Consider the following 22,171-nt stretch of genomic DNA (forward strand, 5'->3'; position numbering starts at 1 on the left):
AAAGTGGCCCCCCACACAGTGCAGCTTTTACCTCAAAGAAGGCCTGTTGGCACTGCTTCATCCACTGGACCGGATCTGGACCCTTTTTAGTGAGATCGGTTAGCGGGCTGGTGACGTCTGAATAATTAGGTAGAAACCTATGATAATAGCCAGCCAGCCCCAAGAACCGTCTCACCTCCTTTTTGGTCTTGGGCCTCGGGCAGGCTACAATCACTGCAGTCTTGTTAATTTGGGGATGCACCTGCCCATGGCCCAAGTGGAACCCCAGATACCGTACTTCCACCTGCCCAATCGCACACTTTTTTGGGTTAGCTGTGAGGCCCGCTTGCCTCAGCAACTTTAGAACGGCTCTTAGGTGTTCCAAGTGCCGCGGCCAATCATGAATGTAAATTATGATATCGTCTAGATAGGCGGCCGCGTAGGCAGCATGAGGGCGGAGGACCCTGTCCATAAGCTGCTGGAACGGGCACCCCAAACAACCTAAAAGGGAGCATGACAAATTGGTGTAAACCAAACAGTGTGGAAAAGGGTGTTTTCTCTTGGGATAGAGGAGTCAAGGGGATCTGCCAATATCCCTGTTAGATCCAGTGTTGAATAAAAGCAAGCAGCGCCTAACCGATCAAGTAACTCATCAGTGTGAGGCATTGGGTATGCGTCAAATTTAGACACTGCGTTGACCTTTCTATAGTCCACACAGAAGGGCCCTTGCCACTTGGCGACTAATTTAGAACTCAACGTGGGCAATAATACGAGCACTTTGTCTCCTGGCGTGAACTCTCTAAGGCATGTGCCCCTGTCATACAGCCGGTTTTGACGTTCTTGTGCCTGCCGCAAATTCTCCTGGGTTAGGTGTGTGAGGGTGTAGAGTTTTGCATGCAGGTCAAGAACGTACTGGATTTCATTTTTACTAGGTGAAGGTCCTTCCTCCCAGTTTTCCTGTAGCATGTCCAGAATGCCACGTGGCTTATGCCCATATAATAATTCAAAGAGAGAAAACCCAGTGGAGGCTTGCGGGACCTCTCATACTGCAAATAACAGGGGCTCGAGCCACTTATCCCAATTACGCGCATCTTCACCTATAAATTTCTGGATTATGTTCTTGAGTGTTTGGTTAAATTGCTCTACTAAGCCATCCATTTGGGGGTGATAGACACTGGTGCGGATAGACTTAGTCCCCAGTAACCCATACAGTTTGTGCAGTGTGAGTGACATAAACAAAGTACCCTGGTCTGTCAGGATTTCTTTTGGAATCCCGACCCGGGAGATAAAGCAGAAGAGCGCTTCCGCAATACTGCATGCTGAGATATTGCGGAGAGGCACTGCTTCCAGATATCGCATTGCATAGTCCACCAGAACTAAAATAAAGCAATATCCCCGTGCTGACCGATCTAATGGCCCGACGAGATCCATCCTGATTCGCTCAAATGGGGTCTCGATTAGAGGGAGAGGGCACAACGGCGCTTTTGGAGTGGCCACAGGATTTACTAATTGGCATTTGCGGCACACCACTGACGGACATCCCCGCAAATCCCTGGCCAATAGAACTGGGCCATTATTCGGGCTAGTGCTTTATCTTGCCCTAAGTGTCCAGCCATGGGATTAAAGTGAGCCGCATGGAATACGAGTTCCCTACGGCTCTTTGGGATTAACAACTGGGTTACTCGTTCATTAGTTTGAGTGTCCTGCGTCACTCAGTACAATCTATCTTTGATAATGGCAAAATAAGGGAAGGTCGGTGCTGCGCTTGGCTGAAGAGTTTGACCATCGATTACTCTCACTTGGTCAAACGCATGCCGCAGAGTCTCATCTCGCAACTGCTCTAACGGAAAATCCCCAAGGGAATCCCCAAGAGAGGGAGGAGGAGCGGACTGCTCCTCTCTCTGATGTGGTGTTGATGTAGATGGCTCTATGACAGCTTCTCCAGTCAATGCCACACCTGGATCTTCCTGTGACCTACTAGTGCAGGACCCACTATGTGTTAAATATTCCATCAGGTTTTTAAACCCTGGCCAATCAGTACCGAAAATCAACGAGTAGGTGAGACGGGGACTAACCGCCGCCTTTATTCTATGCATTTGGCCCCGGAATAGAATATGGACAGACACTAGAGGGTAATGGTGAACATCCCCGTGCACACAAACACTTTATTTTAGCTTTTCAGCTTGCTTTTCACTCACTCACTCTCACATGCATTGTGATCAGGGAGAGATCCCCTTTTCTCTGCTCTCTCTCTTCTTTTATGCTCCATCCCTGTAACAAACACACACACACACACACACACCCACATTAACTGACAGCAGGTGGAATGACTTAGCCACTTACCTTCCCTGACCCCGCCCTCCATTCACAGACTGCTGCTTGGCCATGCCCCTGCTGCCACATGTACAAATGGAGGAAATTCAAGAACATTGTTACCCTCCCCAGGAGTGGTTGACCAACAAAGATCACTCCAAGAGCAAGGCGTGTAATAGTCAGCGAGGTCACAAAGGACCCCAGGGTAAGTTCTAAGCAACTGAAGGCCTCTCTCACATTGGCTAATGTTAATGTTCATGAGTTCACCATCAGGAGAACACTGAACATCAATGGTGTACATGGCAGGGTTGCAAGGAGAAAGCCACTGCTCTACAAAAAGAACATTGCTGCTCGTCATCAGTTTGCTAAAGATCACATGGACAAGCCAGAAGGCTATTGGAAAAATGTTTTGTGGATGGATGAGACCAAAATAGAACTTTTTGGTTTAAATGAGAAGCGTTATGTTTGGAGAAAGGAAAAACACTGCATTCCAGCATAAGAACCTTATCCCATCTGTGAAACATGGTGGTGGTAGTATCATGGTTTGGGCCTGTTTTGCTGCATCTGGGCCAGGATGGCTTGCCATCATTGATGGAACAATGAATTCTGAATTATACCAGCGAATTCTAAAGGAAAATGTCAGGACATCTGCCCGTGAACTGAATCTCAAGAGAAGGTGGGTCATGCAGCAAGACAACCGTAAGCACACAAGTCGTTCTACCAAAGAATGGTTAAAGAAGAATAAAGTTAATGTTTTGGAATGGCCAAGTCAAAGTCCTGACCTTAATCCAATCGAAATGTTGTGGAAGGACCTGAAGCGAGCAGTTCATGTGAGGAAACCCACCAACATCCCAGAGTTGAAGCTGTTCTGTACGGAGGAATGGGCTAAAATTCCTCCAAGCCGGTGTGCAGGACTGATCAACAGTTACCAGAAATGTTTAGGTGCAGTTATTGTTGCACAAGGGGGTCATAGCAGATACTGAAAGTAAAGGTTCACATACTTTTGCCACTCACAGATATGTAATATTGGACCATTTTCCTCAATAAATAAATGACCAAGTATAATATTTTTGTCTCATTTGTTTAACTGGGTTCCCTTTATCTACTTTTAGGACTTGTGTAAAAATCTGATGATGTTTTCAGTCATATTATGCAGAAATATAGAACATTCTAAAGGGTTCACAAACTTTCAAGCACCACTGTAAGTTGCTGTTGAGATCACTATGGATGTGTATAGTTGTAATTTAATACCCAGTGAGATGGTCTTCGAGTTCCATATGTTGTTAAGCTTCCCAAAAACTGTCGCCGCTTTTCCCAGTCTGACGTTGATGTCTTGGTCTATGTTGCCATCTCTAGCCATAGTGCTTCCCAAATATATGAAGTGCCTGATGTCTTCAACAGGTTCTTGGTTGACAGTAATTGGTTGTGGACTAACTTGGTTACCCACATGCAGTGTCTTTGTCTTCTCACTACTTATACGTAGACCCACCTTGGCAGCATTTTATTCCAAACTTCTTGTCATATCTTGTAGAGTTGTGTCATCCACTGCTAGTATTGCAAGATCATCTGCAAAATCTAAGTCTGTAAGCTTCTTCTCGTCATTCAAGGTTACTCCATATTATGGATTGTTCATTGCAGTTCTCAAAATATGAAACCAAGATAAATCCTCTCAGATCTTTTCCCACCATCAATTTCAAGTGAAAAAGTTGAATTAAGTTGCATAAGTGTGTACACCCCTAAACTAACACTGTGTTAAAGCACCATTTACTTGTAATATACATAGGCTAGCACTCAATCTTTTTGGATGAGTCTACAAACCGTGCTTATTTTGATTCAGCAATTTTATTCCACTGTTCCTTGCACAAATACCCCATATCTATCAAATTGTGAGGAGATCTCCTGTGCACAGCCCTCTACAAGTCTATCCACAGGTTTTTGATAGGATACACACCTGAGCTCTGAGTGGGCCAACCTAAAACGTAGATTTTCTTCTTCTGAAACCATTCCTTTGCTGACGTAGATTTGTGCTTTGGGTTATTAATGTGCACTAAGGTCAAGAATTTCTTCCTCTTCAGCTGTCTAACAGAGGCCTGCAGGTTTTGTACCAAAATAATTTGAATGGAGCTACAGTCCCAGCTGAAGAAAAGCAGCCCCGTAACGTGATGCTACCACCACCATGCTTCATTGTGTGTAATGATGTGTGATCTTTGGGTGATAAGTTGTCTTGCTTTTGCCCCAAACATTATTTTTATGCCCCAAAAGTTCTACCTTGGTCTCATCAGACCATTTTGCCACATAGTTGGAGGTAATCCTGCAGCTGTTTTAATATTTGATGTCCTGTAACATTACCCTGATTGCGAGTTGGCCTAGTGGTTAGTGTGTTTGTGTTTCGACTAAGATTGTGAGTTCTACTCATGGTCAGGTCATACCAAAGGCCATCATAAAAATGGTACCTACTGGCATTTGGCAAGGCTGCAATACAGAGTTGAGTATAGAGTCAAACTCTTGTGGTTACCAGAGGATTGGCCCCTCATTGTAACTCTAGCTATGTAATAGGTGAGAGACCAAGGGCTATAGAAATGAAGGTTAGTGCTGTCCAATGCACCTTAAAGGAGATACACAGAACCTTTATTTTTAAATACATTTCTGAGTGGATAGTATCGCCACCCTTGACTCTTGTATGGTGCATAAATGGGAATTAAAAATATATTTTTTTTTTGAGAGTTAAAATCGATCACAAAGTTGGCATTCGAGCTGCCCCGCTGAGCCAGCCAGCCCTGGGTGCTTGACGTCACAGTGGTAACCGGTTTTAAGGCCGAGGCCTTTGTTCAGCTATAGACCAAAATCATATAAAAAAAATTTATGGCGAAAGTAAGAAATACCGTGACTGACTTGCTCAACTAAGACTGATTGGAGTTCATTGATTGTGGGTTGACTCTCATTAAAACAGGATGGGTGTTATAACTTATGCAACATCCATGTACATGCATGCATTTTCACTGATAAAACATAAAAGGCTAATTAAATAATCAGATGAACTGAGACAATCACATTCTGAAGCAAATTAAATAATCTTATACCGGTAACTTAAACACATAATACAAGTTACATGTATGAATCTAAATGCAGGTAAACAACGTGTTTTTGTTGTTTTATATCCAAATGAGAGTCGCAGCTTACCCATCTGTGTTCTCACTTCTTGAAGGCCGATCTTACTGCCGATTGTTTTGAAACAATCTGACTTTCGGTTGTTCGTTCAGTTCTCCATTCATTCGCTTCTTCCACGTAAGTGCGAGATGGCAGCAATATCCAGTGAAGAAATCAGACGGCTGCTCCACTCATTCTCCATTTTCTCCATACTGAGTACTCCGCCATTACTGCTTGGCTCAGGCAATTACTAAAACCTGGGACGGAACGGAACGTCACCAGTTTTAGCAACAACCGTGGGGAGGTCACTGCCCAAGAGATATGTCCTGTCCCGTTCCATCCCGGGTTTTACCAACAACCCTTGGCTCACACTCCAGGAGAACTGGTGCAACTGACCTTACTTTCCTTTTAAAAAATAAAATAAATACTTTCCTTTTCTTGTAGTTTTATTTAATTGTTGATACTGCACCCTCTTTCAATACGGGCTTATAGCCAATGCTCCTCAACAGATCAGTGGTCTCGTATGAGTCTTCAGTAAAATGTGCAGAGCAGAGGAGAGGCCACTTCGTAGGCGCCCAATGTGCCTGTGAACTTCTTGTAAAACGCGTCCAAGTATTTGCAGTTTGAACATTCTTGGGCCATGAATGCATCGTAAATCCACCTTCTGTCATGTTGCTGGCACATCTACTTGGCATGGCGATAAATTAGCTTAAAATGGAGGATCGGAGTTGCAGTCAGCTCTGTGTTTTAGTATAGCGGAAATGGCGATGAGACCGATAGACCTCCTGCTGTGATGTTACGGACGTCAAGGTCATTCACTCAAACCGCTACCTATATGAATCACTTTAATTGTAAAAATTACAACATTAGATTTATTGTTAACGCTTAAAACTATGCCTGTGCCATTCTTGAGGTCTCAAGGCATTTATAAATGAAAGTGAGGCCATGGCTCTGTGTATATGCTTTAAGGGTTTAATTGCATTACAGTCGTGGCCAAATGTTTTGAGACTGACACAAATTTTGGCTTTCACAAAGTTTGCTGCTTCAGTGTTTTTAGATCTTTTTGTCAGATGTTTCTATCATATACTGAAGTACAATTATAAGCATTTCATAATTTTCAAAGGCTTTTATTGACAAATACATCAAGTTTATGTAAAGAGTCAGTGTTTACAGTGTTGGCCCTTCTTTTTCAAGACTCCTGCAATTCACCCTAGCAAGCTGGATATCAGCTTCTGGGCCAAATCCTGACTGGTGGTAACCCATTCTTGCATAATCAGTGTTTGGAGTTTATCACAATTTCTGGGTTTTTGTTTGTCCACCTGCTTTTTAAGGATTGACCACAGGTTCTCGACGGGATTAAGACCTGGGGAGTTTCCTGGCCATGGACCCAAAATTTCAATGTTTTGTTCCCTGAATCACTTAGTTATTGTCACAGTCCAGTCCAGCCCATCCATGCCTTAGATTGTGGGACTTCCATGCCGGCTCCAGGCTGGACCCAGGACAGGAATTCAGTCCTGCCTTGATGAAGGCCATTTCCTGAAACGGCACTTCCACACCTGTTACCACTCCTCTCCCATCAGCCAGGGCTTTTTAAGAACTGTTTGGAGCTACTCTATTTGCTACACTGTCTTTTGTAGACTTTCCTCGCCTTGCTATAGCTCATTGGTATTGCATGTTCTTGATTCCCCCTGCCTGAATTTTTCCTTGTTCTTTGTCAAGTTTTTCTGTCCAGTTTTTGTCCCTGTTTTTGCCTGCCTGTTCTTTTGAACAGGATTTCCCTGCCTGGATTTCCCTGGTCCCTGTGTTCATCAGTTTTTGTGAAGATTTCTGTCCTGTTTTTTGTCGCTGATCGTGTCTACCTGCTCCTGTGTTTTTGACCTCCTGGCCTGTTTTTTGACTACTGATTTTTGCTTGAGCCCTACTGTACCTTTTGCCTTTCTGCCATCTACTTCATTAAAGAAGTTTTCTCTTTACACTGCCTGTTTTCTGAGTCTGCTCTTGGGTCCTCACTTCACCTCAGCTCGCCACTCGTGATAGTTATCACTTTTGCTTGGTGACATGGTGCTCCATCATGCTGGAAAAAGCATTGTTCATCACAAAATTGCTCCTGGATCGTTGGGAGAAGTTGCTCTTGGAGGATGTTTTGATACCATTCTTTATTCATCGCAGTGTTCTAATGCAAAACTGAGTGAGCCCACTCCCTTGGATGAGAAGCAACCCCACACATGAATAGTCTCAGGATGCTTTACTGTTGGCATGACACAGGACTCCTGGTAGCGCTCACCTTTTCTTCTCCAGACAATCTTTTTTTTTTTTTTCAGATGTCCCAAACAGTCTAAAGGGTGCCTCAGCAGAGAAAATTTTACCCTAGTCCTCTGCAGTCTGCAAAAAGTTATTTTCTCTGATGAAGCCCCCCTTCAGACTTTTTGGGAGGTTCTTGGTTCAAGCGCAGTGGCCGATGGGGGCCTTTCTGTGTGGAGTTTGCATGTTCTTCCCGTGTCTGCATGGGTTTTCCCCCACAGTCCAAAGACCTGCAGGTTAGGCTAATTGGTGGCTTTAAATTGACCGTAGATGTAAGTGTGAATGGTTGTGTGTCAGCCATGTGATGATCTGGTGACTTGTCCAGGGTGTAACCTGCCTCTCGCCCATAGTCAACTGGAATAGGCTCCAGCTTGCCCGTAACCTTGCACAGGATAAGCGGCTATGGATAATGGATGGATAATTATTTTTGAACATGAGTTTGAATGTGATTGGTTAATTCTGAGCTCAGTCACATACCCCATTATATAAAGGCATGTACACTTGAATAACCAGGTTATTTTATGTTTTATCGTAATTTTTTTACCCCAAAACATTTCTATTTTCACTTGAACTTTGATGGTTGCTATGTGTAGCAGGTGGAATTACCTCTTACTCTGCAGTTTCCTTGAGATCTGGCTGCATTGGGAGGGGACAGTCCAATTAATCAATGGCGTGCGTCACGAGCCTATTTATGGTAGAGTGATTTTGAACTCTGGAGGCATGACGACCCCCCCCCTTGCTGTTTCCTGTCACACGCCTTCCCGTTTACCTGTGGCCGGTAAGCACGCTTGTTTGGAACTCTGTTGCTCTGGCTGGCTTTCGTTTGGTTTATTTGTGACCGGCTCTGGTTGCTTTTCAGTGTATCCACTGTTTGGCTTTCCTCCGGTCTTGTCCAGCTGTGCATTTTGTGTGCAGCGACTTCCGAATGTTCTCTTGGCATCTGTATTAAGTGCAGATGACCCATGGAATTCTGTGAGCCTCGCTGGGATTAGGCGAGAAGTTTTGGATCGTGTGGTATGTGCCCCTTCCCCCTTGAATTCCTACTACTCTGAGTTTATTAAGCGTGGCGTTAATTGAGTATTTTGCGTGCTTTTTTTTAGGTGTTGCCGATTTTGGTCCGGGTTTGCTGCTGTTCTTGCCAGCGCGTTTCTACTAAGTGCTGTTTTCTCTGATTGGTGCAGCTGCCTGCATGAGGAGGGCTGCGAAACCACCACAGCACTTTAACACTAGTTTTAACTTTTGTAGGGTGTGTGTGTGTGTGTGTGAGACTGTTTGTGTGCCTGATCATCATTCATTTATAATCAATGTGTGTGTTTGGAGTGTGGTATGAGGGATATTTTCTTTTCTGTTAAATTGGGTATTTTTGTTTATTTGTTTTAGTCCTGCTCAGGCTTCACCTGCTGGCAGGAGGATCTTTTTCTATAGCTGTGGATAGCCAGTGGGCTATCTTAGTGGGCCTGATTTATGTTAATGCCTTTTTTTTTATTTTTTTTTATTTTGTTTAATTGGTTTAATGCTCACGAGCGCTTATTTTATGTGAATTTGTGTGTGGCTAGTAACCACGTCTGCCAACCTTTTCTGCCGTGGCAAGCAGCCTTTGGTTGCCAATTGTATTCCAGTACTGGTGGGAGGCTATTGCAAGCTGTGGATCATCAGTGGTCCACGTAGTTCCCCTCCCTTAGTTTACATCGTGTGTGGTTGTGCATTTTAATTGGTTAGTTTGTGATCTAGCTGTGTTATTTCTTTGTTTGATTTTCTCTTTTTATACCTTTTTTTCTGTTTATTTACTTTTCAGGTACTGTGTGCCCAAGGCGGGGTGGCAGCTGATTCCTTAGGTGGTGGTGTTTTCCTATTGTCCGTGTGTGTGTTCACGTGTGCCTGTGTGGAATTCTCCTTTTATGTTTTTGATTTTATTTGATTTATTTTGATTTGGTTTGTAGTGAGTGTGACACGTGGGCTTGCATGGTGTGCCTCTTTGGATCTCTTCTCCGTCTCCTGGTATCTTGCCCCCTGCTGGTAGGCCTCGGCCCTGTTAATATTGATTTTTCCCTTACCCTTGCCCCACATGCATGTTAGTTAGTCCTTTGGAGTGTGAATGAAAGTGATTGTGAAGTAAAGGAAAGAATTATTTTGTAAACATTGTAACAAAATAAAATAACCTTTTTGTATTTTCATAACTTTGGTCTCTGGTGTCTTTAGTCAAACGAACCTTGCGTGTCAACATAGTGAAGTGTTTTCTGGTTAATATTCCTGGGGTGAAAGTCCCCTGGTGGCGTAGTCAGTAATTGCTCTTTGGCTCTGTTTAAGGTCCAATTTAGTCAACGCGTCGCTTTGCTGCCCAAGGCCACATATGTCACATTAAAGGGGGAAAAATCTGACCTGATTTATTCTTGGTTTCATGTTTTACATCACAAAAACCCAGGAGTGTGTAGAATTTTTTATATCCACTGTATCTTCATCAATAAAAGTAGATAAAAATAAAGGAGGTTGATTGGGGTACATGTTACAAAAAAGAGAATCTAAGAGCTGTTTAGAAGGAACTGCTTGAAAATTGTCTATTTTAAGTTAAGGGTAAGCAAATATATTTTGGACTTTACACTATGCCTCTAGTCACTTAACATAACTGTCAGGTTTCATGAAAAAAATTCCTAATAGTTTCTGAGTTATGCTCCGGAAACGAAAGCGGACAGACAGACAAACGGACAGAGGAACAGAGCGATAGCTATATCCCCCCATGTTATATGCCAGGGGAATAATGATGGTACCGGTACTGGATGCCTCCACCAGTAACAAGACTAGTCTTATGTGGTATTAATTTGTATTCCTGAAATACTTTTAAAATATTAAAGAAAAACTAGTCCAGACATTTGACCTTGCTGTGACCTTGACCCTGTTTGGATCAATTCTAAAACCTAATCAGCTTAACCTTTTGGTTATGACGTTAATGTCATATAAATCCTACAAGAAGAGTGCTCTGAGAGCACAATATCCCCTGCTGGCAACTAGGCCATAACTCTGGTAAAATGCGACTGAAATTAACAAAATTACAATATGCGTATTACCATAAAATCCACTAAAATTCAGCTCAGCTTGCATGTCTGATGGTGAAAGCAAGATAACTCATTCCCTCCAGCCTGCAAAGTGGAAATGAAGTCATTTTTAATCATGGCAATTCAACAACTGTTTCCTGTATCAACAGAAGACGAGACGGCAAAACATGCATGTTTTGATTTATTTTTTTTTTTTAATGCACAGCGGATGTGAATGTCTAATAATGAAGAGATTATAGTCTTGGCTTCCGGTACAGCACAGGTTGCTGAGTTTGAAAATTAAAATCAGGGTAATAAAGAGTTTTTCTTGTTTTTTAAATGTTATTTTGGTTTGGTTTTAATCACAGTCCTTGTTAATAATGTACAGAAAATCTGAAAACTGCAGAACAATGAAGCATAACTCAGCAATGCTACCAATCAAAATTAGTAACTCAAACTCTACAAATTAGCTTCAGTAGTAAGGCATATCACTGTGAGTTGGCCTAGTGGTTAGAGTGTCTGCCTCTCGACTGGGAGTTCGCAAGTTCTACTTGCAGTCAGGTTATACCAAAGACCATCATAAAAATGGTACATACTGCCATCTGGCAAGGTACACTGCAATACAGATGCGAGTGGGGAGTCAAACTCTCATGGTTACCAGAAGACTAACCCCACACTGTACTGTAACTCTAGCTGAGAAGCTGAGGGCTACAGAAATGGAGATCAGCACTGCCTTATGGTGCGGGAAGGACTTTCAAGTAAGGAATAGCTCATATCCAAATATTTATTTCATATCCAGAGTGACATGCAACATACCCAGAGCAGCCTGGCGAGCAGTTAGGTGCCTTGCTCAAGGGCACTTCAGCCATTCCTGCTGGTCCAGGGAATCAAACCAGCAAGCTTTTGGTCCCAAAGCTGGTTCTTGAACCATTTACACCACAGTGCTGTTGAAGTAACAAGTCTGATTAGTCAGAAGGTGTTGATTGATTTTCTGTAGCAGACGCTCTGACAATAGCTCCAGCTGCAAGGCAAATCATAGACTTATTATTAATATTATTAATAATAATAAACTTGTTCTAATACATTCTCATTTCTATAGTAACTCATTTACAGGGACTGGTGTGGTGGGCATGCCACATAAACAGACAAAAAATGTGACGAATTGTTCTTCAGATGATGACGTTTTCTCTGAGGAGATGTTTACTTAGCGCTTTTGGAAGTCTCAGGGTCAGTGTCAGTGCTTTATAACAGTCAGAGATAAAGCTGTTTATGTTTTCCGACACAGGACAGTCATCAGGATGGAGGGTTATGTGGTGCTGCTATAATCTATAACGTAAGTGATAACAGGAATGAACTCGTCTCACAGACATTCCACAATATTAAATGTAACTATAAATGGATAAAAACAAGAGTCATCAGGATATGACATACCGGCCCGCACATGAAACCCCACTCCAAATTTTCTAAGTTGAATTGGTTGCCATGGAAACAGCAAAAATAATAATAATCACAGAAATCCCAAAATGTCAAAAGGCACAGTTCCTCTAGTCACTTAACTGTCAGGTTTCATGAAAAAATTCCTAATAGTTTCTGAGTTATGCTCTGGAAACGAAAACGGACAGACAGACGAACGGACAGAGGAACAGAGCGATAGCTATATCCCCCCATGTTATATGCCAGGGGAATAATGATGGTACCGGTACTGGATGCCTCCACCAGTAACAAGTCTAGTCTTATGTGGTATTAATTTGTATTCCTGAAATACTTTTAAAATATTAAAGAAAAACTAGTCCAGACATTTGACCTTGCTGTGACCTTGACCCTGTTTGGATTAATTCTAAAACCTAATCAGCTTAACCTTTTGGTTATGACGTTAATGTCATATAAATCCTACAAGAAGAGTGCTCTGAGAGCACTATATCCCCTGCTGGCAACTAGGCCATAACTCTGGTAAAATGCGACTGAAATTAACAAAATTACAATATGCGTATTACCAACATATAACAAAGAATCCTGTCAAGTTTCATGAAATTCCTTCAAGCACACCTTGATGAAATTGCCAAAGTACAAGTTTGTTCATAATCAAGGGCATAACTCTGGTAAAATTCGCCCAAATTAAACGAAATGTCAATATACGTATAACGGTCATATAACAAAGCCTTTTGCCAAGTTTGGTGAAATTCTTCCACAAATTGTGAGACGACTTGATTTCAGAAGAATTTGTCAAAGTACAAGTTATTTAATCAAGGGTCAAAACTCTGGTCAAATTTTCACAAACAAAATTAAATCACAGTATGCGTATTACCGTCATATAACAAGGCCTTTTGCCAAACTTTGAGAAATTCATCCAAAAATTGTGAGAGGAGTTGATGTCAGAAGGCGAGCACACCTTCATGAAATTGTGAAAGTACAACGTTGTTAATCAAGGGCTGGAACTCTGGTAAAATGTGACCGAATTGAACAAAATAACAATATGCGTACTACCGACATATAACAGTGCCTTTTGTAAAGTTTGGTGAAATTCCTCCACAAATTGTGAGAGGAGTTGATTTCAGAAGGAAAACACACTCTCATGAAATTGTCAAAGTATAATTTTGTTAATCAAGGGCTGTAACTCTGGTAAAATGTGACCGAATTGAACAAAATTACAACATGCATATTACCGACATATAAGAAAGAATCCTGCCAAGTTTCACAAAATTCCTCCAAAAATTGTGAGAGGAGTTGATTTCAGAAGGTGAGCACACTTCCCGGGATGGACGGATGGACGGACGGAAATCGCCACGACATAATCCCCCTTCAGGCCTTTCAGCCAGTGGGGGATAAACATTAAAAGCACTCGTTCTTGAGATATCATCCCGTTCAGAATTTTGGATGGCCACATAATGCTACCACCACCAGGTGTCGAAGGCATAAAAATTGTAATCATTGGCAAACTGCTGTTGTATGAAACAGTCCGTGATGTTTTGGTTCATCATTGATGATTTTTCTATAACAGCATGACGTTTTGTGTTTTATTCCTGTTATTTTACAACTGACCATCATGACAGTTGCTGTAACGTTAACATTGTGCTGATCGTGTCATAAACATGTCATCGATGTCGCTGTAATCAGAATGCACTTTGCAAAAAAAAATCACATGATGACAGCTCACATGTAATAGAACTGTGAGTTTTTTGATGTAGGATTCAAGTAAAGTCTTGCTTATTTATCTCCTGGTTGATGCAGTATGTACAGATTAAACAGGAAGTCCTTAGCATAATGAAAGTGAAACGATAAATGCGCTATATTGAGTATAACATGCATGAGTCTTGGTGTATTGTGTTGTGTAGCAGCAGTATAATTTTAGATGTACTCTATGGAGTCCAATACTGACTCACAGCTCAAGAAATGTTCTAACAAACTGTTCTTCTTCAAATATTTTTCATTCATTAGCAATTCAACCAACCTGAGATGAATGAGTATCACCAAAATAAGGTGTACAGGGTAAAACAGGGTTCTTAATAATCATAAAACAACTCCATTGCTGGATCTGTGAGTGCAGCCATCTTGAGAGAAGAAAAAGTTGGTGAAGGCCTCAGGAAGTGGTAAAGCATCATGTCTGCGCTGAGATGTACAGGCAGTAAAAAGTCTGTATCTACCACGTGAGTCAATCGCACTTCCTCTAAATGATACTCACACTCACTCTCACACACACACACATTCTTCTCTTTGACTGTCCCACCATCTCTCACCGTGGGATTATCTAAAGACAGCACCGCAGCCACCATATCATCACATGAGCAGGTAAGGATGGCTTTTATTTGGCCAGACTTCATTAGTGTGACCAGCTGGATGATAGTGAAAACTGGAAAATGTAGAAATCTCTCATGTGATAGAAACGACGGATGAGTTGTTCTTAGATTTTAGATTAGACTTTTGGGTTGTTGGTTTTTTTTTTTTTTCCTGCAGGCCTTCCTGAGTGCTTACGGCTGGTTTATTGGTAAGAAAATATCGTCCCGATTTACAACATGCGAAAGATATTTCAGCTTCAAATATTACAATAATAAAAGCGATTAAAAAATGTTAAAATTGATATCCTGATAATATTTTGCTAGGGTTTGTGCTACATTGCATTGCAATCCTAAAATGTGATTGAATATAAATGTATATATAAACATATAAAAAGCATTCAATGGTGAAAAAAAAAATCACTGATAATTTACATGTATCTTGCTGCGTCTGAAACCTTTACTTAAATAGACACCAGACTCCGTGATGGGCTGGCACTTGATTTCCGTTACCCACTTTTTTTTTCAAGTGATTTATTTATTTCCTGTTGTTTCAAAGAGTGAACGGTTACCATGCAGTGACAGGGCAAGGTACTTGTGTGGGCTTTGTGAGTGTAAGACTTATGATTTCCTCACATTTTAAACTGCACTCTTTCCATAACTGGAGTTTATGTTACATTTAGACCAACAGTCAGAAAAATTGACAGTTTTTGGCTTTTTGTATCTCAATGTTTACATTTAGTCACATTTACCAACCAATTGTTCTTAATCATTGTTAACCAATATTTACATCATCGATGATACGGCTTCATGTTCTTGGTGAAGAGTTATTACAAATCACCAGTTACTTTCAGCATTAATACAGTACATAATTAATATTTTAACGCCTTAAAGTCCTGGCTTGTTATTCACCTTACCCTCACCGGCCACTTTATTAGAAACACCCATACATCCACCTGCTGTCTTTTCTCTAATCAGCCGATCCCTCGACATCAGCACAATGCACCAAATCATGCAGATACAAATCAAGCGCTTCAGTTAATGTTCACTTCAGACATTAGAATGGGAAAAATTGTGATCTCAAAGTGTGACTTTCTTTCACTGTGGCACTGTGGGTGTTGGTTTGAGCCAGATGGACTGGTTTGAGTCTTTCAGAAACTGGGGTTTTCACACACGACGGTCTCTAGAGTTTACACAGAATGGCGCCAAAAACAAAAAACATTGAGGTGAGTGAGCAACAGTTCTGTGGATAGAAACAAATGTCTGGTTGATAAGAGAGGTCAGAGGAAAATAGCCTGGCCTGAGTTTCTCAAAAGCATCACAGCACAAAGATGATCATTAAAGGGTAGAGCAAGCAGCACAATGAACACGCTCTCGCCTAGTTACTGTAAGATGCTCTTAGCGTTAAGGACAGTATCTCGCAAATAAACAAACTGAGCTAAAAGTCGGTCTTTATGTCTGTCCTTTATAAAAACGCTGCATGTTGAATTTGTTTTTAATGATATAACCACGGGGCGGCACGGTGGTGTAGTGGTTAGCGCTGTTGCCTCACAGCAAGAAGGTCCGGGTTTGAGTCCCATGGCCGGCGAGGGCCTTTCTGTGCGGAGTTTGCATGTTCTCCCCGTGTCCGCGTGGGTTTCCTCCGGGTGCTCCGGTTTCCCCCACAGTCCAAAGACATGCAGGTTAGGTTAACTGGTGACTCTAAATTGACCGTAGGTGTGAATGTGAGTGTGAATGGTTGTCTGTGTCTATGTGTCAGCCCTGTGATGACCTGGCGACTTGTCCAGGGTGTACCCCGCCTTTCGCCCGTAGTCAGCTGGGATAGGCTCCAGCTTGCCTGCGACCCTGTAGAACAGGATAAAGCGGCTAGAGATAATGATATAACCACTAAAGTGATGAGCATAGACGGGACTATTTTTTGTCAGCGAGGCCACCATAACTCCACCGTGCGTGACGCCATTTTCCGCGAGCACAGCAAAGGTGTACAAGTGCATGTATGATGTAAGTGCAGAAGATCGTTATTATAAATAATAATAATAATCTTTATTATTTATACCGCGCATATATCATGTATATATGATCAAATGCGCCTTACAAATTACAAATAAATAAATTACAATAAATTGCTAACTTTAAGATATTACAAGTATGTAAAATCAATAACACAGCTATATATGAATATGTGAATGAAAATAATTCAAAGACTGATAATGGATTATAGAAAATATAATTAATTAGTGTTCATAAGCAATTCTGAATAATATGTCTTGACTAAAATCTAAAATCTGTTATAATTATTCTCTTCTCTAATATGGCGATTGTATACATAAAATATAAATACTCAATGTTCGTAAGCAATTCTGAATAAAATGTCTTTACTAAAATCTTAAATCTGTTGTAATTGTTCTCTAATATGGCAATTATATACATAAAATATAAAATACTCAATGTTCATAAGCAACTCTAAATAAAAATGTCTTTACTAAAGTCTTAAATCTGTTGTAATTGTTCTCTTCTCTAATAATGGCGAGGCAGTGCGTTGAAGAGAGACAGGGAGGCTGCAGCAAAGGCCCCATCACCCAGAGTTTTATAAGTCTTAGCACTGAATGGCTTCAGAAGAAGTTCGTTATTTCTGCGAAGACCATAACAGCTAGGATGCTGCACTGATATGAGACAATTGATCTTATAAGAAAAGTGCAAACAAGCAAAAGTCCAAATCGGCAGGCGTATATCATGAATGGTAAATCAGGCAAAAGGTTGAGCGAGGCACAAACAGAATATCGTAAACAGAAGCAGGGTCAAAAACAAGGAACAGGTATCAGAAACCAGGAAATCAGTCAGGAAACAAGGCGCGGTAATGTGTCACAACAACACAATATTTCGCTAAGTCAGTCTGCATTCTGAGTCCTTGTTTAGGCGCGCTGATTGCGCCTTAATCCCGTGCAGGTGTGTGTAATCTTTGGCGCACGTGTGAGTCAGTTCGGAGCAAGCGCTGTCCAGAGCGTACCTGAGAGTCCTTCTGTTGTGACAACTAGACTATAGTATAATATTATCGTCTCGTGTGACTTCTCGGTCAATTTTTTTGCATTTCTCCACAAAAAATATAGCAGTGCAGTATTAGAAAATGAATCAAAATAAAGTAGTGGCTAGTTTACTGTCTGTTTATTTAAAAAAAATACCTGCTTATCTTCCATCCGTTTGATGTGTGACACAGCAGTATGCTGTTGTGCGGAATCCTACATCACGCAGCCCCACCCTCGTTTTCATCTCCTAATACATCCATGTATCTGGCTAATCCAGTATGGCCGCGCCTGGGGAAATGGCCCAACAGACTGATGTTACAACTTTCACATGTTTTTTAAAGCAAAACTCCCCTTAATCTTTCTTCATCTAGAACATCTTGTATTAATGTATAATGAAAACATTTCATAATCCCGTAATTTCAAAATTTCCTGGTTAATCGCTTTAAGAGGCTTTTGAGAAACCCACCTGAGGTTGGTTTGAGCTGCCTGGAAGGATACAGTAACTCTTATAATCACTCTTTACAACCGTGGTGAGCAGAAAAGCATCTCAGCATGCAACAGCAGAACAGAAGACCACACTGGGTTCCACTCCTGCAGCCAAGAACAGGAACCTTAGAATCAAGAACGAGTTCCTATTAAAGTGGCCAGTGAGTGCATATTCATCATCAGTTAATATGAATTACTCAGTAACGACTGAAGAACTAACCATGAAAGATCACATGGTCACTGGGCGTAAGTGTTAATCACCAATCATAGAAAGTCATTTATGAAATCTGTAAATAATTACTGTACGAGGAACATGCTAAAGAATGAGTCCAGGATTAGTTCTTAGATACTAAAATTTGATATATTTTGTGCAGAACTAAAGATAGCCCTAATAGAAAGTGTTCATGTAATCATATCTGCTGAATATCTGAATAATAACCCGGGAAATACGAGTTATAATAAGTTACACTGAAATAATAATCTAACCAGATTTACTGTTTAGTGTTTCAGTAACTACAAATATTCCAAAATATTCATTTTCCAATTTTTGTTTCGTTAACGTAAAAGCATAATAGTATAACCTACATTGTTATCGCTATAGCTATCTTCTATAACTTTAACCTTCAAACTGTTTCATAAGTTAACATTCGACATTGATGTCCGCTGCATAGTTACTGCATTAGCTATTATTGGAAAGCTATAAACTTCAGTTTTAATACACCATGAACATGTGAATGTACACAAATGAACTGATGTCTGCTAATAAAATGAGAGCAGCTACTTTAAACAGTGTTTACTTTGTCCACAAGCAAGTCCACAATGATCCTAATTAACGTCTGAACACGTTCGCTGTAGTTATATTTACAGAATTTATAGGCGAGTCTAAAGGATGGGTCTCTGACATTTACACCCAGTGAACATAATGTATAACAAGTATTGCCAGGCAAAACAAACCTTGCCCTGCAATCTGGCCTATTCACCTTACAAGGTGAATCCGTGACCTTCAGTTTGACATTTCAAGGTCACTCAAGGTCAACATTCATGGTGCTAAATGAAAGTGCATATGGGACTACCTCTATGTTGATAATGGTAACATTTCTCAATCATATATATAGTCCTATGAAAATATAGTCCAATGAAATACATATAGTCCTATGAAAATCCATGACCTTGAGTTTGACATTTCAAAGCCATTCAAGGTCAAAGGTCTTGGTGCCAAATGAAAGCCCATATGGGGCTTCATATATGTTGATAATGGTAAACATCTGTCTGTCATTAACCATTTTAAAGTTATGAGCCTCTGAAAACCCGTGACATTGAGTTTGACCTTTCAAGGTCACTCATGGTCAAAGGTCATGGTGCCAAATGAAAGCCCATATATAACTTCCAATATGTTGATAATATTAAGTATCTGTCTATCTTGTATTTCCCAGTTATGAGCCTCTGAAAGCCCATGACCTTGACCCCTGACATTTGACCCCCAGCTGCAAAGAAAACTATGAGAGATACCCCCATCATGTAGCATATCAATGGAAGCAGAATTGAAAAATGAACATTCTGGATTTGGTTTGAAGTAAATATGATGAATATAAAGGAAGATATTGTGAAAAAAACAATTTTGACCTTTTTGGTGACCTTGACCTTGACCGGATGACCCACAAAATGTTGGAGGTTCTATTTGAGACCAGTGCCCATCTATCCTGAAAGTTTCATGAAGATTGGTCCAACCATTTTCCTGTAATGTTGCTAACAAAAAAACAAAGAAACCCCACCGAAAACAATACCTCGCCCCCTGGTGGACTCCATCCTGGGTGAGGTAATTATCAACATTTAAAGATGCATTAGGCAAGATTTGCCAAAATTGGTCATGATCAGGTCTGTAAAACAGGTGGGCTCAAGTACAGTGAATGAGTATTTATTTATTTATTGAGTTAAATCACAAAGCTCCGCCCCAAGATCCTAGCTTTCGAAGTTCGGTTGCACTGAAAACAAATGCGACATGTGTTCAGTCAGGTTCAAGAGAACATATTGCACATCGCTTCAAGTTCATAGTCCCTCCAGTGCCAGGACCTGGTCTTCCCAGGCTGTCTCCTGTCCCAGTACTAATTAGGCCTTTAAGGTGCCTTGGGCGGCACCAATCTCTGTTTCTATAGCCCTCAGACTCTCGCCTATTACATAGCTGGGGTTTTAGTAGGGGCCAGTCCTCTGGTGACCAGAAGAGTTTGACTCCCTACTCACATCTGCATTGCAGCGTGCCTCACCAGTTATAGCAGTAGGTACCAATTTTATGATGGTCTTTGGGATGACCCAACCACTAATAGAACTCACAAGCTCTCCGTTGAGAGGCGGACACGCTAACCAAGAGGCCAGCTCGCAGTAACACACATCATTTACATAGAAATATTACGCTTCCCATAAAAACATGACTAAATTGCTGATACTAAATTGAATTTAAACAAGTTTCTATTTACATGTGCATTTCAATTACATCGACTGAATGTGATCAGTTCACATAGTATTAACATTTTGTGAATTATGTTACCATGCAAGGATGCTTAATAATAAATATAATTCATTGCATTTAACTTCCTTAAAAGTGTAGTGTTATAACACAGAGAGCCTTGATATCACTTTTAAGCTGCTTTAAAGAAATACCACAACAGGCAAAATTTGTCCTGTAGTAATGAGCATGGATAAAAGTACCTCAGCTTCATCCCCTTCACAAGTAATAAATTCTTCCATCTTACAAAACCACTGCCAGTATTTATTCTGGTATAGTATGACTATTTAAAAAAAAAATACAGCATGGTTTTATTTGGTCACAGGAGAATTACCTGGTTGCAGTGGGTGCTTGCCAATTTTAGCCTTTTTTTTAACAGACTAAGATGAAGGTGGAGAGAAGGGATGAAGCCATGTGATACACTTATTCTGAGGGCATGACTTACAGTGGTGCTTGAAAGTTTGTGAACCCTTTAGAATTTTCTATATTTCTGCATATATATGATGTAAAACATCATCAGATTTTCACACAAGTCCTAAAAGTAGATAAAAAGAACCCAGTTAAACAAATGAGACAAAAATATTATACTTGGTCATTTATTTATTTATTGAGGAAAATGATCCAATATTACATATCTGTGAGTGGCAAAAGTATGTGAACCTCTAGGATTAACAGTTAATTTGAAGGTGAAATTAGAGTCAGGTGTTTTCAATCAATGGGATGACAATCAGGTGTGAGTGGGCACCCTGTTTTATTTAAAGAACAGGGATCTATCAAAGTCTGATCTTCACAACACATGTTTGTGGAAGTGTATCATGACACAAACAAAGGAGATTTCTGAGGACCTCAGAAAAAGCGTTGTTGATGCTCATCAGGCTGGAAAAGGTTACAAAACCATCTCTAAAGAGTTTGGACTCCACCAATCCACAGTCAGACAGATTGTGTACAAATGGAGGAAATTCAAGAACATTGTTACCCTCCCCAGGAGTGGTCGACCAACGAAGATCATTCCAAGAGCAAGGCGTGTAATAGTCAGCGAGGTCGCAAAGGACCCCAGGGTAACTTCTAAGCAACTGAAGGCTTCTCTCACACTGGCTAATGTTAATGTTCATGAGTCCACCATCAGGAGAACGCTGAACAACAATGGTGTGCATGTCAGGGTTGCAAGGAGAAAGCCACTGCTCTACAAAAAGAACATTGCTGCTCCTCTGCAGTTTGCTAAAGATCACTTGGACAAGCCAGAAGGCTATTGGAAAAATGTTTTGTGGACGGATGAGACCAAAATAGAACTTTTTGGTTTAAATGAGAGGCGTTATGTTTGGAGAAAGGAAAACATTGCATTCCAGCATAAGAACCTTATCCCATCTGTGAAACATGGTGGTGGTAGTATCATGGTTTGGGCCTGTTTTGCTGCATCTGGGCCAGGACGGCTTGCCATCATTAATGGAATAATGAATTCTGAATTATACCAGTGAATTCTAAAGGAAAATGTCAGGACATCTGTCCATGAACTGAATCTCAAGAGAAGGTGGGTCATGCAGCCAGACAATGACACACAAGTCGTTCTACCAAAGAATGGTTAAAGAAGAATAAAGTTAATGTTTTGGAATGGCCAAGTCAAAG

At 40.9% G+C, this 22,171-nt stretch overlaps 1 protein-coding gene across 1 annotated transcript in view; it reads left to right on the top strand.

Annotated features, from left to right (window-relative positions):
- The first annotated feature begins 14,437 nt into the window (after positions 1-14,437).
- arhgap15 (Rho GTPase activating protein 15) overlaps positions 14,438-22,171 on the top strand; it is a 108,526-nt gene continuing 100,792 nt past the window's right edge. The window contains exon 1 of the mRNA XM_060929240.1: positions 14,438-14,555. Coding sequence (XP_060785223.1) covers positions 14,548-14,555 — 8 coding nt within the window. The 5' untranslated portion in view covers positions 14,438-14,547. The remainder of the gene's footprint in view (positions 14,556-22,171) is intronic.

Source organism: Neoarius graeffei, chromosome 9 (assembly GCF_027579695.1).
Source record: "Neoarius graeffei isolate fNeoGra1 chromosome 9, fNeoGra1.pri, whole genome shotgun sequence".
NCBI lineage: Eukaryota > Metazoa > Chordata > Actinopteri > Siluriformes > Ariidae > Neoarius > Neoarius graeffei.